At 39.2% G+C, this 17,209-nt stretch overlaps 1 protein-coding gene across 4 annotated transcripts in view; it reads right to left on the bottom strand.

Moving 5' to 3' along the window:
- Positions 1-334: 334 nt before the first annotated feature.
- The window catches only part of LOC144020995 (ras and Rab interactor 2-like), a 33,467-nt gene continuing 16,592 nt past the window's right edge, over positions 335-17,209 (bottom strand). Inside the window, exons 7-14 of one of the 4 annotated variants that reach the window (XM_077524953.1) lie at positions 14,418-14,509; positions 10,828-12,189; positions 7,758-7,840; positions 5,501-5,726; positions 5,240-5,371; positions 4,511-4,674; positions 4,255-4,310; positions 3,095-3,223 (exon numbers count right to left, since the gene is read on the bottom strand). In XM_077524953.1, coding sequence (XP_077381079.1) covers positions 4,275-4,310; positions 4,511-4,674; positions 5,240-5,371; positions 5,501-5,726; positions 7,758-7,840; positions 10,828-12,189; positions 14,418-14,509 — 2,095 coding nt within the window. In that variant the 3' untranslated portion in view covers positions 3,095-3,223; positions 4,255-4,274. Of the gene's footprint in view, positions 3,224-4,254; positions 4,311-4,483; positions 4,675-5,239; positions 5,372-5,500; positions 5,727-7,757; positions 7,841-10,827; positions 12,190-14,417; positions 14,510-17,209 lie in introns of all 4 variants that reach the window. The other 3 variants (XR_013284024.1, XM_077524952.1, XM_077524954.1) reach the window with 3 other exon arrangements.

The raw sequence follows: 17,209 nt of genomic DNA, 5'->3' as shown, positions 1-17,209 counted from the left end.
CCAATATGCAGAAGCACAGGATGAAAGGTGGGCATCGTCATAGACGGGAATTGACCATTAACAGAAGTGCCCAGCTCTGTGGCGGACTGTTGAGGAGAGGGCACATGCAGAATGGCAGACATGGAAGGAGGTTGTATGAGTGTGGCTCAACAAAGGGTAGAGTGGCAACTGGCGGAAAAGTAGATATGTAGGTATGTTCCTGTTTAGATATGTTTTCTCTAAGGAGGGGGGCTCAATGCTAGGAGGGGGGCTGCATTAAGTCCAGTGTAGAACTATTGAAACCACAAACACAAATCATTTCCACCTTAGAAATAATGAGACATAAACAGAATCATTTGAATATAAAGCATGTATTCATAGTAATAAAAGTAACAATTGACCAGCAATTGCCAAGTAACACGAGTGAAACATTAACAGTTACAATAGTTGATTCTACAACCCCTAGCAAAAAGTATGGAATCATCAGTCTTGGACGAGCACTCACTCAGACATTTTATTCTGTAGATCAAACTCAGATAAAAAGCATGAAACAGTCGTAAGGTCATTCCAAAGTGCAACATCTTGGCTTTCAGAAACACTAAAAGAAATGAAGAAAAAAACATTGTCCTGGTCAGTAAATGTTACTTTTGTAGAGCAAATGCAGGGAAATAAATATGGGATCATTTAATTCTGAGGAAAAAAATATGGAATCATGAAAAACAGACAAAGAAAAAACAATCAAAACACATCACTGGTAGTTAGTTGCACCACCTCTGGCTTTTATGATGGCTCTGAGGTATGGACTTGATGAGTGACAAACAGTATTCTTCATCAATCTGGTGCCAACTCTCTTTGATTGCAGTTGCCAGATCATCTTTGCAGGTCGGAGCCTTGCTGTGGAACTTTTTTTTTTTTTTTTCAATTTCCACCACAGGTTTTCAATTGGGTTGAGATATGGGCTATTTGCAGGCCATGACATTGACTTGATGTGCCTTTCTCCAAGGAATGCTTTAACAATTTTTGCTCTGTGGCATGATGCATTGTCATCTTGGAAAATGATTTCATCATCCCCAAACATTTTTTCAATTGAAGGGATAAGAAAGCTGTCCAAAATGTCACTGTAAACTTGTGCATTTATTGAAATTTACCCGCAGCCACCTCCCCAGTGCCTTTGCCTGACTGACATGCAGCCCCATATCATCAAGGATTGTGTGAATTTTCATGTTTTCTTTAGGCAGTCCTCTTTGTAAATCTCATTGGAAGGGCACCAAACAAAAGTTCCAGCGTCATCACTTTGTCCAATGCAGATTTGTGACTCATCACTGAATAGGGTTGTCAAATTTCTCATCTCGAAATAAGGGACAGGTGCATGGCACGGTGTCATGGTGGTGTGAAGATGATGTGTGAAATCAGTGTAGATTCTGATTAGATTCAAGATGCACAAAGTTTGTACATTCCCTTTAATCCTTACTGCAGGCCATTATTATGTAACCTCATACGAAACCTCAAAGAAACCACAATTTGTCTCTTTCCTCAAAAAAAAAAGTGCAAAAAAAAATAAAATGCAAAATTTTATTCACCAAATTTACTTTTTCCATGGATACTTGTTGTAACGGCAAAGTCTTGTCTTTCTTACAGGAAATGAAATTGACTGGGGTGACTTTATTTTCTGCTCAAAATGGAGTGATTTCATATTATTTTTTCTCAGAATGGAGTGATTCCATATTTATTTCCCTGCACCTGCTCTATAAAAGTAACATTTACTGACCAGCACAATGTTGTTGTTGTTTTTTTTGTCCATTTAGTGTTTCTGAAACCCAAGATGTTGCACTTTGGAATGACCTTACAACTGTTTCATGCTTTTTATCTGAGTTTGACCTACAGAATGAAACGTCTGGGTGAGTGCTCATCCAAGTTTAATGTGGTTCATTTCTTTTTTTTCAATGTTCATTTAAGTAAGCTCATCACTTGGTGATCCGAATGCTTGCAGTAGCCTACGCTATTTTACATTTCCTTTTGAAGGCATAATGAGATTACAGCAGTTAATGGACAAGTCAATTACATAAAATGTGATATCAGATGTCACTGCTGCTTTTCAGCCAGTGTACATATTAAAAAAAATCGAAAAAACCAACATCCTTCTGCATCTCAAACTTGCTAATTTCCTGCAAATCAACATTGCATAAACTGTCATTACTAGGGATGTAACGATATCCAAACATCACGATATGATAATATCACGATATGAAGGTCACGATCTGATAATTATCACAATATTGTGGCCGGGGGAATTGAGGGGGGGAGGGCATTGTTGTGGCGATATTTAAAAAAGATCAAAATATTGTAAAAAAAAAAAAAAAAAAAAAAAGCTCATACTAAAAAAAAGCACAATATTGTACTTTTGTACATAACAGCAATGCATATAAACCACCTAAAATCTCTAATAACAAACACTTACTTGCTAATTCAAGCACACATTTATCGCTTCACAAGCAAATTAGGTTCCCCTTCATCTGACAATTAGCATAGATTTTAAACATAGAAAGCCACAACATACCTAATGAAAATTAAATTGCACTTATAAAGTAGCCACTAGAGGGTGCTGTAACTGCATAAATGGAAATCAACCTGAATTTTTTAACAGATGTGTTCCTTTTAAATATTATGAACATGACAACAACGATATTGTGACAGTTTTAATATCACGATATCACGATATTGCCCTTATCATTACATCCCTAGTCATTACCTTTAAATGTACAGTGTCTTAATACAACTTTAAGGCTTCACTATGACTCTCTTAACACGTTCCCATCGCCCAGCCTCCCACTTGGCAGCTCCATAAAATCACATCATATCAATCAAACTTCTTAAAGCATCAGAACACTGGTTGAATTCAAGTGCTGCCAGGGAAATATTCCCTCACTGTTCAACTTTGGACATCCATAATGCAGGCAGGTATACAAAGGTTTAGATTGGGCACCCTTCTGTAGACAAAATGGAAAGTCTTTGCCCGGGGTCGGCTGTGAAGCTCAGCTTTGATTTGTTGAGGGTGCGTGTCGGGGGCCAGTTGCTGACAGGTGTCCTCGGTCACCAGAAAGAGAGCGTAGTTGTCAGGCTCTGAAATCTTGAATTTGTAAGCACAAAGTGAGCAGACCTCTTCTGTCGTGGTGTATGAATGGACCAGTAAGGTTTTTGCTGTGCAGCCTGTATCCACGTCTTGCAGGGCTAAACGTAGATAGTTCTGAAGGAGAAGAAGAAAAATCTTGTGTTATGACGGTGAACAGCAAATTTAAACAAGCAGGTGGGAAAGCATTCATTCTGGCATGCACATTTTAATCACATATCAAATAAATGGAATTAGATTCTGATCTGAAATCTGATATTAGTGAGAACTACAAATATACTAAATGGACATCAGTTTTGGGTAACAGCTCTCAATTAATAAAGGATTTGGGTTATACACTTAGTCCTCCCTGACTTTCAAAGTTGGTTAGTCATCTATCTGGGAACAATTCGGAGAGGGCGCACAAATTATTATTGGATACAGGGTTTGAAATAAGTATCAGAATTTGCGAGTCAAAATTTGCATTTCATACCTCATTAAAGTATTGAGTAGCAAAACTGCCACAGTTTGAAGTTTCTTCTGATAATTGAACTTTCGCTTTGCTGGATAAAGGCAAATTATTGCCCCAGTAGCCCACTGAAGGGGCGAACGTTTAGCGAACGTTGCAACCTTGAACGAAAGCTGACAAAGCAAGGGAAGGGTGGGGTCCGATAGTAAGTAATTTAGGTTAGGTTACTTTCACTTCCAGTCTTGGATATATAGTGGACAAGTGTTCCAACACTTTTGTCTATCAAGCTTTTTTTTCCCTCTTTTTTAACGTTGCAGGCATTTCAATTCTTTTGTCCATTAAGTTTGTCTTTTCATTAACTCATTCACTCCCAGCCATTTTCACTGACGCAACCTCCTTCGCTTCTGTCTGTTTTACCGGATTTTGACTGATTTTGCTAGGCACACAGAATATTGTGTAATATTATATAAAAACTTGGAACCTACCAAAAGAAAGATTAGAGTCTCTTCTCTCATCAGGAAAAAAAAAAGTATATTTCTATCTGTTTCAATTTTGCAGCAATTAGCATTAGAATATAGCTAAGTTTCATCATTATTCACAAATCTGTTTAAAACTGTGGGGAAAACAGCTTGTTGCAACATGGCCCTGGTTGATCTCTTATACTCTGCTGCCACCTGCTGGCTGTTTTTGTAATAATTACCATTGCTTTAACCGTTCTCTTCAGTTCAGAGGCTGCATTAAAGTCTTCTGTATGCTCTAGCCAAAAAAAACAAAACAAAACAAAACAAAAAACATATGAATATGTCTTTGGCACACTGGTAATATTTGAAATACAACGTATTTCTACGTTTTTGGGAGCAAATGAGTTAACAATCACATCGTTCAAAGACAGAAGAAATTAGGATTTATTGGAAATTGCTACAACTCACAGCCTGGGATCAGGTCAGGTGTGCTACCTGAAAGTCATCCACGGTGGGTGCCGAACGCTGAGCAGTGCGGCGGCGGTGCCATTGATGTAAAGTGTTTCTAGCCTCAGAGCTCAGTGCCCTCGCTGCTTGCTCCTCCTGGAAATTCTTGATGAGGGCCATAGCCCCATAAGCACTTGTCAGGTAGTAACCTCCTAGGATATAGGAGGTAGAAAATAGGAACATTGTATAAACGAGTGGGAACAATGGAATAATTAAGGTGTGGCTTAAATAGTTTTAACCACTATGATTGATAGAAATTGTTTCCACAGTTCCACACTAATAAATGTTGCATTACAGCCAGCATTTTATCCAAAATTTTATATTTATACCAGACAGCATTTCGCAGTAAAATGATGGAATATGCTCTCAATCCACTGTGGTTAACAATACCACAGCTATTTTCCAGCTAATTTACTGAATAAAGGCAGACAGGTTGGCAGACATTCTGGAAGTGTTAGACAATTTCCCTCTGAACTTGTTCCAGCCCATTCACGGCCAACAGATTGGAATTTCCTCCTTTTTGAGTTCTCAGGTTCAGCTGCTTAGTAAAGTAAACCGGATTTTATAGATATCTAGACAACCTTAAGATAGTTTTCATCAGCAAGAGACAGCTTTAAATCGCCAGTCTTGCCTTCACAGCAATCATTATAGGGACATTATAGAACCTGAAAGTGGGAGGCTCACTGAAACAATTATAAAACAAATGTAAAACAGTACCTTCTCCTTGAAGAAGAGATGGATCCAGCAGCTCCATCATGTACTGGATGTCCATGTCCAGCTGAGGCATGTCACATTGCGCCACCACATACGTCAACATGGGCAGGAAGTCATCAGCACCGTACATCCTCCCTGGAAGGAAGCACAAGCAAGTGTAGGTATGTGTGGTGTTTAATTTACTCTGAAACTATGTGTTATCTTGCAAAAAGACATACAGGTATATATGTCTAATTCATTTTCAAATCAAAACGTTCTCTATACCTGAGTTGTCCTGCATGATGGTGTAGATGAGCTTGCACACACGTAACAGGAGTGACACCTTTTTCTCAGGTGAGTACATCTTCCGCATACTAAGAAACTTCTGTCTAATCTTCTCAATGGCCACGGGGTCAGGTGGTATCGCACCATCCACTCCCAGCTCCTGAGGCCTCTTGGACTTAGCCAAGGCCAAATTCTCTTTCATCTGCTGCCAATCTCCACTATTCACCTATTAAGAACAAAAAAAGTCTGTGTTGCTTTCTTACTCCAGACAAGGGATGTTCGATACCGCTTTTTTCCCCCAGACCAGTACAAGTATTCTACTCTTGAGTAGTCACCAGTACCAAGCAACGATGCCACTACTACTTTTGATACATAAAATAAAATAAAAAACAATGACAGACCTATTTATGGAGTTAGAATGCAAATGCCAAAACCTCGTAAGCACAAAAAACGTGATCTACGTACACAAAACGTGATCTACGTACACAAAGAACAAAAGAATGTTTTGTGTTCGTAAAAATCAATTCTACAAATAGAGCTGCGAGCAGCTATAAAGGGCCCTCGCAACCCGGGCCACGTTGGGGTGCTTTCACATCGGGGTACTGGCATGTTGGGGTACTGTTTCATAGGAAACCGTCTAAATTGTAAATGTTTTTGCCATGCTTTGTGTTTGCAAAGTTTCATGGAAAGGCCAAAAATGATGCACAATTAACAAAATAAAATCAAAATGGATTGGCACATAGCTATAGAATACTTTTTGTAGATATTAGGGTGATAGGTATGCCTCCCAATATTCACACATCTAGCTGAATCATATAATCGGAAATACTTCAAAAAAAATGTCTAGAGGGCGCTATTGAGCCATTTATTACAAACTGCACAACAAATCTCTAAAATATTCATGTTCCAGACAGGTCTGGTGTGTGTGCAAAGTTTTGTGAGTCTTCGCCCATGTTTAGACTCTCAAAAAAAAAGTATTTTTCTTTACAAACAATGCATCGCTACAGCAAAGGCGCGCGACAAAATAAAAAATTTCAATAACTTTTCATCTTAAATATCTTAAGATGAAAAACGCCAAAGTACAATCGCAAAAGCATAAAAATGTCTAGAGGGCGCTATTGAGCCATTTATTTCAAATTGCACAAGAAATCTCTAAAATATTCATGTTTATGAAGTCATGTGTGTGCAAAGTTTCATGAGTTTTCGCACGTTTAGACAAAAAAAAAAGCAGCATTTTACTTGGCAAACAATGCATCACTATGGCAACGGCGTGCAACAAAATAAAAAACTTTCGATAACTTTGCATCTTAAACATCTTATGATGAAACACACCAAGTTTGAAGATGGTCGGATAAATTTTGTAGGAGGAGTTCGTTAAAATATAACCCCTAAAAGAGGCCACAAAAAAATGGCTACAAATCCCAACGTAAATCAAAATGGCAGACTTCCCGTTTGGTTTAGCTCATCATCCCAATTAAGAACCATTACAATTACTACTCAGTGAGTGACTATCTGCGCTGATTATAATGTTATCTGATTGTGCACGCAGAAATGCTGGTGCATCCTCTAATTTTTGTGCTGGTGAAAGCCTCGCTGTGAAATATTACTTCTAAGCGCCATAATGGGTGTTCCAACATAGCGAGGTGTATCCTTTGACATGCGCCCGGCGCATCTGACAATTTGATGGCTGAAAGTTGGTCTAAATGTATGCCTCCTCAGACCATGATTAACATTTGGCGCAAGGTTGGCAATGTTGTCTGTTGCTGCACCAGCAAAAAGTAGTGACAAAGCTCCGGACACTAACAGGTTGCTGCTTCCTTTTCCACACAGATGTCTCCATGTAAGATGTGAGTAAACCACATTTAAAGGAAAAGAGAGGAACAGAATTGATAGTCAGCTGTGTTCACACCCACAATGGTCCAAAGTCCAAACTGCCCTTTTTTTTTTTTTTTTTTTTTTTTTTGACGCGCCTGTTTGCACACACCTGCAGTTCTAACACCAGTTCAAACCTCCATCGGGTAGATTTTTACGCCGCTTGTATGCACTGGTCACAAAAACAGATTTTGTCATTTACCTGTTCTGAAATGCACATCAATAGAGACCCAAATTGAATTTATGATAGAGAAGCCTTTTGACTGTACTTACATTACCTGCAAATTCCCCCACTGTGGGACTAATAAAGGTTATCTTATCTTACGGTTTAGTTCCTGTTTGTCCTTGTCATCATACTGTGAGAGTAAATGTAAGACGATCTCACCTGGAAGTCATGTAAGGCCACGTCGATGAAAGTCTTCAGAGGCTTCAGTACACACTTGTGCATGGCTTTTTCCAGCACCTGTTCTGTTGAATATGAAGGATCAGAGAGACAAGAGTTAGTTTTTAAAAGCACACAAATTTATCAGTATACTATTGTTTGGGGTGAACGGTTGAGCAATTGGTTGTGACCAAGGCTGAGTCATTTCCTATCCGTTTTCCTATCCGATTTCCTCATGAGTGGAAGGGCAAGATATAGCACCTCAAAGAGCATTTTCTGGTACTTTTCTGACCAAAAAGAAAATAATTAAAAAGCTACCAAAACACTATTATTAGGTACATGCATATTCTTTATGTACTTTCATAGGTGTGGTCCGATTGTTGCCTGAAGGATGATTGCAGTGCTGAATGAACTAAGATGTTTGCGTCTGTGTAAGCATAATACAACAACATACGACAATATATTTGATCAGCAGCAAATTGAGCCCAATATTAATATCTGATATAACTGGATCCATAGTTTAGGCCTGACATCAGCAATGTTTTATTGTGGCTAAAACAATTTTATTAACGATACTTATTCAAGATTGTTTTGTACAAAATCTGGTTTGATTCTAAGGGTTTTTGTTATGCTTTGAACTTTTACACATTTTGTGATATCACAAATACAAACATGAACATATTTTTAGATGATTTAATGTGACAGACCAACACAAAGTAGCACATACCTAATTGTTAAAGGGATGCTTTACTTATTTAGACATTTTTGGCAGTCAAACATGAATATTTTGCCTATAATAAATTTTATATTTTCATTGTTTTTCATGTACAATTAGTACCTTTAAAAACACATTTTGAAACTTGCTGCCGACTGTAAATGACATCACAAGGGCTCAGGTAACCAATCACAGCTCAGTTTGTGAATGTCACATGACCAAACCTAGCAAACAGGTGAGCTGTGATTGGCTAACTGAGCCCTTGTGATGTCATTTTCAGTCGACAGCAAGTTGCAAAATGTGTTTTTAAAGGTACTAATTGTACGTGAAAAATAATCAAAGTATCAAATTAATTATAGACAAAATATTAACTTTGTATTGCTATAATGGGCTAAATAAGTTAAGAGTCCCTTTATAAGTGCAACAAAAACAATGTGCAGTTTTCAAAATTTGTGAAAATAAATCTCGTGTTAATAACCCCTGGGCGTTATCTTATTTTGAAATGACTTGGTCAGAACCATCAAAAAGCCCAAAACGGGTCACAATAATGCCTAACGGTTTTAAGCTGACACAAGCACTACTTATGTATACTACAAGAAAATATGACTGTCTTTGTGTGACTTCAGTATTGTGAGTGGGATGATGTTAATAAGCTGAGCTCCACTTCTGCTTTTCTTTCCACATATTCTGTGAGGTTGGCTTATGACATCAGACACTTTATGGGTTTTCTGTTTGTAAAAACAGAATGGATCGCTTCTTTTCTCAACAAAGCTTTCCTGTTATTTTTGACAATGAACAAAAGTGGAGTGAAAAGACATTCACATATTCATGCTTCATTCTTGTCACATAATGGTTGTGGCTCAAGTATGTTTAAAAAATATTTTCCAACACCAAGAACGTAGATTTAATGCCAGCCTTTTAAAACGACCCTTTGATGTTAGCAATGGGCAGAGAGCATATAATGTACCAACATGTGGAGGCTAAGAATAGAAGAAGTCACTATAGACACATATCCACTGCCCCTGTAACTCAATACTCGCACTGAAGCACATTCACACAAATAGTTTGATTCCCAGGACAAAGGCAGGCTAGGACTGTCACATTTTCATCAACAAATAATGTAAGTGATGTAATAATGTAATGTAATGTTTCACCAGTGCAAGCTGGTGGAGTTTTTATTTTTATTTTTTTTTTATACATAACATATTTAGATTACAGTAACATGTAAATAGTACACAGACTATCGTTTTCATTCTATTATTTAGTCGTAGTAGTTTTTGCACAGAGTGGCAGACAGAGGGTGACGTCATGCTTGCCCCCCGGATATGTAGTGTTGTGTTAGCGAGTGTATGACACAATTGGGATGGAAACTGAAAAAAAAAAAACAAGAGACACAAATCCGGGATTCAAGCACAGCCCAAACTCTAGCTCAGACGTCAATAAAAGGGGGGGTTGATTCAAGTGCACATTCTCGCATGCGCACTATGAACAAGTTTGACACAGAGGCTGCAGTTACACTTTCGGCCAGAGGTGGAAGTCACGAGTAAAAATGGTACACTTGACTCCACAATGCATCTTTCAGCTAACCTGAGAGCGCAGTCATGTGGCAGCGACCAGGGTAGCTGCACTTTATCACACAAGACGCCTAAGATTATGTCCATAAATCCACCATAGCTGTTCTTATCCACATGCACCAGGCATGTTATATGTTGACATGACTTCACTCAGGTGAATATGAAGACAACTAGATACATTGCTGATGCCTGACTGAGCCACATCCAATATGGCCACCACATCCTTGTGGCAAATTCACATCAAAGGCAGCAGCCACTCATACACAGACAGAGAACTGTAACTCTTTAATGTTTTGTCTGTGGTACGAGGCCCAACTCTGCGCTTTTAACAGGAGTCTATCAGCGATGTTCTGTGTGCCCAAACTGGGAAGTTTGTCATCGAGAGACACTAGGATAATAACAATTTTTACTCATCAAACGCTATGTACTATTTATCCTGCTCATCTAATCATATATTTAAAAGTATTTTAAATATAATATTTCATTTTCATTCTCCAATTTTTGTCTCTCTCAGTATGTGATTCAGCTTGGTGGTAGGCACTTGGGCCCACTATTGACGACTGCCACTGGTTTTTACTTCCTAAATTATAGGATATTAACTCACATCATAGAGAACCGATACTGAGTGACTCACCACTCACACGCTTGCATCGACAAAACATGATGCACAATCACGTCCACGTTACAACTACAAATCTTTTTTTTTCTTCTTTTTTTTCTTATTTTTTTTTATTAACCTTACAAAGCTTTCAAAGATGTCTAATAGATTAAATGAATGCCTTACCAATCACATCTTCAGGGATGAGCGACTCTATTGGAGGGTCCAGTTCAGAGCTTTGGCACAGGTAAGCTTTCATCTGCGTCATAAACTGCCTGAGCGTCTGCAGAAAATCCTCCCCTGATGTGTGGCAACCACGATTCTCCTGAACAAAGCTTATATAGTCCTGGACCAGTGAGCCAAAATACGAACTTTTATCCCTGGAAAGCTCAGCTATCTTTTTCACTGCCCGTCTTTCTGGAGTCATCAAGGAGGTGAGCATACCGCTGACCTTGCGAAAGCGTCCCTTCAAGGCCCGGGGAAGAATAAATGATCCCCCGCTTAGACTCACCCCCACCTTGCGCCTTCGAGCTTTGAAGGACGGACGGAGACGCATTTCCAAGTCGGCCTCAAGGCCCACCCCATAGTCCTCCTCCACTTCCTCTTCGCCGTCATCGTCATCCTCCTCCTCACTAGTGTCGTCGACAGTGTCTTGATGGTTAAGATGGCATGACTGGCTGGAGTCGAGGCCCAGGGAGAACCCGGGCGACTGTGAATAGTCCAAAGAATCAGAGGAAGAAGTAGACATGCTCATGTCACTGAGCCGTTGAAGTCCTCTCTCGATTTGGGTCGATGGACTCGCGGCGCTTTTCTCCAGCGGAACATCATCCGTAACGGGAGGTGGCAGCTTGACTCGAGACAAGGCTTTAGCAATGGTCTCATCATCAAGGGCGATGTGGCACTGGTGAGCCAAAATGGGCTTACTGGGTCTTGGAGGTGGTGGGATTGAAGGCACAGGGATCGGTGAACTTTTCAGTGGGCTGCTGTGTTTAGTACCCATTGTTGGTGGAGGCGGGGCCGGGCGCCTGATGGGGGCCTGTTGTTGCCTTGGGGCCACAGGAATAGCCACTGGCATGCTTTTGGGTCTGGTGGTAAGTGCTGGAGCTCCAGGTGGAGGTGGGGCCGGTCGCTTGCGCAGCATCAAGCGAGGCGGCGGCGGTCGAGGAGGGGGTTGCGATTTGCGGTTCACCTTAACCTCGTCCGGATGCCGCACCTTTGCTTGGACGCCACTTGTGGGTTTCATAGGCACGCTTCCAGCCTCATGTGAAGATGGATCTTCCTCACAGTGGCGGTGCTGCCGTGTCTGGAAAAACAGTGGGTTGACCAAGCACAGCGTAGCGTTGGAATGCCTTCTGTCACTTTGAGAGGAAGGAGGCCGGTGACGTAAAGTTGGTGGCGCGCTGTCACACTGGGGCCCAGTATGACTCTGCTGCGACCCCTCGTCCTCTTTGGTCCTGCTCGTCCGCTGGGGGCTGAGGGTCCGGCTCGAAGGGCGACAGGGAGGGAGGGAGGTCGGACGCTGGCTGCACAGGGCAGAGTCCCAAAAGCCTGGAAGAGAGACAGTAACTCAAGCTAAATCTGACCACTCAGTAAATACACTGCACACACATCACAGCAGGAATGTTAGCACTCAACCTCATTCTCTTGCCTTTCTCACCAAAGGTTGTCTTTTTAGTTTTTGAAATTATCCCCTGTTCAAATGTCTTTCCTTCGCCTTGCTGGTGGCTGAGACACAGTGAGTCAGTCCTGTCCTGTGTCTCTTTGCTATGATCCAGCTGGTGCGTCACAAAAGCCACACAGAGGGAGTCGCCAACGTTATTCAGGGAGTGGGCGGGCACTCAACAAACAACATACTGTAGTGGACACATTTCCAGTTCCTCCGTCCGTTCCCCTTTCAGCGTTGTGCCCTCTCAAATGTTTGAACTGGGCTAGAGCACATTGTCGTGTCGTAGTAGCTTCAACCTTAAATATATTCACTGAATTTTATCTTTAAGTGTCAAAACATAGTGTCATTTTCAATGACAATGTGAATAGTAATGACATTGTTTGATTCTAACTTCCTTCTATTGTTCTTTGAAGAGAGACATTCTATGGTCAATCTTTGAAAAATAACGCTTTGAACAAGGTTAAAAAGACGTGCAATAGTGCACGTGCACCAATCATAAGAGTAGCCCGTGATGACACGAACAGCAGTCTAAAAAAAGGAAAGGTTAACTGTTGCATTACTGGACAGCTGCTGTCATACGTCTGTCCCTCAATGATGCCTGTGGTATTCATATGGGTTCATGCAAGCAAGTAAAACTAAAACTACTTATATGACAGGATTTATGTAGGCTTGGATAGTCATTTGTCGAGTAAAAAAAAGAACATTTATATCCAAAAATTGTCACATTTTATTTACCTATGTACAGTACTTTCAACATGACCTCACTGTTGATGTTATGAAGACTACAAAGGCTCCAGGAATCTTTAAGTTGTTTTAACACATTAATATGTATTTCATGAGTGGTGTGCAAGTTCACAACATCAAAAAGGCCTTTTCACAATAAAAGCATTTAAAGATGGTTTAGTTTTAAGCAATAGAGGAGGCATTGATAACAGGCTACAAGCCACCTCCATTTCCTGGAATGCAAGCTCACAAAGTACAATAACTGCATTGAACGTGCTTTCAAAAAAGAGCAGCAATCTGTTTACAGTATGTAGTACCCTGTAGTACCTTGTTGTTCAGTTTATTTCCTGTGTGTCTTTCTATTTGTTGACCATCATATACAGTATTTGAATGCAAAAATATCAATATTATTGAATTAAAATGTAGCTAATTGTGATTAATTCATTGCAAAACCTCTGCTTAATTTCAGCTGGCAGTGATTGTTGTCCTATATATATATATATATATATATATATATATATATATATATATATATATATATATATACATACATATCCTGCGAATGGCTGGGTGTCCCCCGCCTACCATAGGCGCCAGCACCCCCCGCGACCGTTGTGAGGAATAAGCGGTCAAGAAAGTGGTTGGATGGATGGTTGTGTATATATATATATATATATATATATATATATATATATATATATATATATATATAAGTTTAAAAAAAATCGATTTGGCAATATATCACGATACTACAGCACGCAATTCGCGAATCGATTCAATAGGCAGCCGAATCGATTTTTTAACATCCATTTTTGATGAAAAAATATTCAACAAAACGTCTAACTTTCACACCTTAGGCATGGAAGAATGTTATATTAATGGAACATTAAGCCTTACTATTTTATTTCAATGCTGTTCTAACATGAAAAAAGGTTACAACCTGTTTGTTAAATACAGTAGCTTACAGTTATAACATTGAAGTTTGAGATCAATAAATAATAAATTTTCATACAAATCTTACAGTGTACATGTACAAGTTTACTGAATGGTATTTTATAAATTGAGTTAAAAAAAAAAATCGTAAAAAGACTTGTAAATTCATATCGGGATTAATCGGTATCGAATCGAATCGTGACCTATGAATCGTGATACGGATCGAATCGTCAGGTACTAGGCAATTTACACCCCTAATATTTACATATATATATATATATATATATATATATATATATATATATATATATATATATATATATATATATATATATATATATATATATATATATATATATTTATTTATTTATTTTTGGCTACTAGTGTGAACATATTGTGAACATATTTAATTGATTCAGTACTGTCACCTTTACATAGCAATGGGAGAGACTACCTTGTCCAAGTTGAGCCACTTCCTCCAGATCTTTTTGTGTCTTGGCAGATGCAATGGCTTCTGGGAGTTTGAGAGGGAAGGGCAACACATCCCTAAGGTACAAATTAAATAATAGCAAAAATTAATAGATGAAAAAAACTTACATGGATTATAAATGTCAACATATATCTAGTATTTATATATTTATTTTATGAATATGCAGTTTGTCAATCATTTTCCTCAGTGGTCTTTATTCCCATTGTTATGACATTGATTATCCTGTTCCATGAATTTTGAATCTGAATTTTAAATCAAGGTATAGAACATATAAAATGAATGCAAATGGAACATTTCGCATTTTATTTGAAGTGAGTCTGCGGATAACAGGCAACAGTTTACTCATTCCATGGTTCAGTTGTTACATTCCTTTGTATGACCTAGGTCAGGGATGGGCAACTTAAATGCTGGAGGGGGGCCACAATTTTTCATCAGTACTTCTGGTCACATAGGACAGAAAAACGCACACCTCTATTTTAGATACGGCAAAATACAAGCATATGTGTGAAATGCATACTCTTAATATATTTCATTTTTGATAATGCTTTTCTCAATGTGTAAAAGATTCACTATCCGAACCAAACAACAAAGGCTGGGGGCCGCCAATTGCCCATCCCTGACTTAAATTGTAATCTGCAACAAGCAGGGCAGATCAGAAGTGAATTGAGAAGACCCCTAAATTCCAATTCAATTCTTGAATTTCAATTGAGATGGCAAACCGAAAGCAGAATTGCACTTCAAATGCAAATTGCAGGAAGTGGAATTGAAATTCAAAGAAATTCATAATGCTAAATTAAAGTATATCTAAAGCACGGGTGTCAAACTCGCATGAGCTTCGGGGCCGCATGGAGGAAAATATATTACCAATTGGGCCGCATTGGTAAAATAATGGTATAAGATTACAACTTAAAAACAATTGCCGTCAATTCTTCGTATAATTTCACTATTTGTGGTCCAGCCCTGAATTACAGAGCTCAACTGTAATCATATTGTTCGAAAAAAAAACATGAATGCAAATTGAACGTGGCAACTCTTTGCCTGTATGAGTTCCGGACGTGTTAAAATTGACCTGTTTTGCATGTTGATTGTTCCCAGAATGCATTGTGTGGTGCAGTTAATAAGGATGTTAATCTTTGTCATATCTATTTGTGTTACCAGTTACCGTGTCATATTTAACACGGTTATGTCGGTCTGGTCTCTGATTTAAAAAAAAAATTAAAAAAAAAATTAAACTTGACACTTAAACTTGAAGTTGTGTGTAAAATAATGACATACATGACGATTTCCCTGTACAAGTTGCATTGCTCATCTGAGGACTGTTTGTGAAATTACAAATTTATATGTTTTGAATGATTAATTGGTCCGACATTACAATATTTTTTGACTTTACAAAATCATTTGGAAGGCCGGATTAAACCCCTAAGCGGGCCTGATCCGGCCCGCGGGCTGTATGTTTGACACCCCTGATTTAAAGTATTTTAAGCCCTTCCACAGTTAACTAGAGGCATATAATAAATCTTTCCTTTGACAGCATGGCGATATAATTTTTTAATGAAATAGTAGGTGTTTTGCTGGTTATTTTTCTAACATGAAAGTAAAACACCTGGTTCAGTAAAACCCTGCCTCTCCCCATGTGATTGCCACACCCCCGGCAAGCTGGCTGCAGCTTGCTGGTGGAGCTCTGCATTTGAGCACTTCTCTGAATGGCCACACAAGCCATCAAATCTTCAATAAACATTTGAAACAAAACAGCTCCTTGCTGCAAGAAATCGTGGAGGAGGGGAGGTGAAGGAAGAAGAGAGAGGAAAGAAGGAGAAAAAAAAACCTCAGCAGGTCACAAACCGGGGACCTGCTACTTACAGGTTAAACACGTTAACCATTACACCATTCATTCAGTTAGGCCAACTATCATTGCACTTTGGCAATGCAAATGTGAAGGATAATTTTAATTCATTTGGACAGAATGTTTACTGATAAAGGATACTTTTGTTACTATCCCATGGAGGTCTCAAAGAAAGTGGGCGCGCGTTTACTTCGCAGAGGCGGTGCAGGGGGCGTGTCCGCACCTAATGACCCCATAAAGTAAGCACCCGCTCGTTTTCTCAGGTTGGGAGGGGCTGTTGCTTGGAGAGCAAGAGCAGAATGACCTAGAATTTCTCATAGCGGGGCGAATGGAGGAAAACACCACTTCAGTGATGTTTTTGGTGAGGAATTAGCATTTTAACATAGCTAAAAGCGCCAAAAAGGTGATTTTTTTTTTTACCCCACGTTACTGTCCCTTTAACAATGACGCTTTAGAGAATAAGCCGATTTAGTAACATGAATTTCATACGAATATTGTAAGCACTTTATGTAAATAAATGAAACTTCACTTCTTACTTTAGGCTATGTACTGTATTGTGTTTATAAAGTCCTTACAATAATATGTGTATTTAATTCACTTGTGTACATAAAGTGCAGTAATTGTTTTTATTAACACTAAAAGCCTACTTAGTGTCATGGTTCGATTCTCAGCCCTGTTGTGCTCTTGTTTTTGTTTCAGTGCCAGTAACGAGGGGGGCGTTCCCCAGCCCCGCACCTGCATCGCTTTAGCAATCAAGACTTTAAAAGGACTCCGAGCAGCACTGCCAGCTGTCGGATTATTATTTGCTCACCAGTGTGTCCAAGTGTTCTCCGCGTTCTCCTGTTGATAAGTTTCGAATTTGCTGTCGTCCTAGTTTAGCTTGTATTCACGTGTGAGTATCCGCGTCGCCTTT

This window comes from Festucalex cinctus, chromosome 6 (assembly GCF_051991245.1).
Source record: "Festucalex cinctus isolate MCC-2025b chromosome 6, RoL_Fcin_1.0, whole genome shotgun sequence".
Classification (NCBI taxonomy): Eukaryota; Metazoa; Chordata; class Actinopteri; order Syngnathiformes; family Syngnathidae; genus Festucalex; species Festucalex cinctus.
The sequence above is the reverse complement of the archived record's forward strand: the minus strand, read 5'-3'. Positions and strand labels throughout refer to the sequence as shown.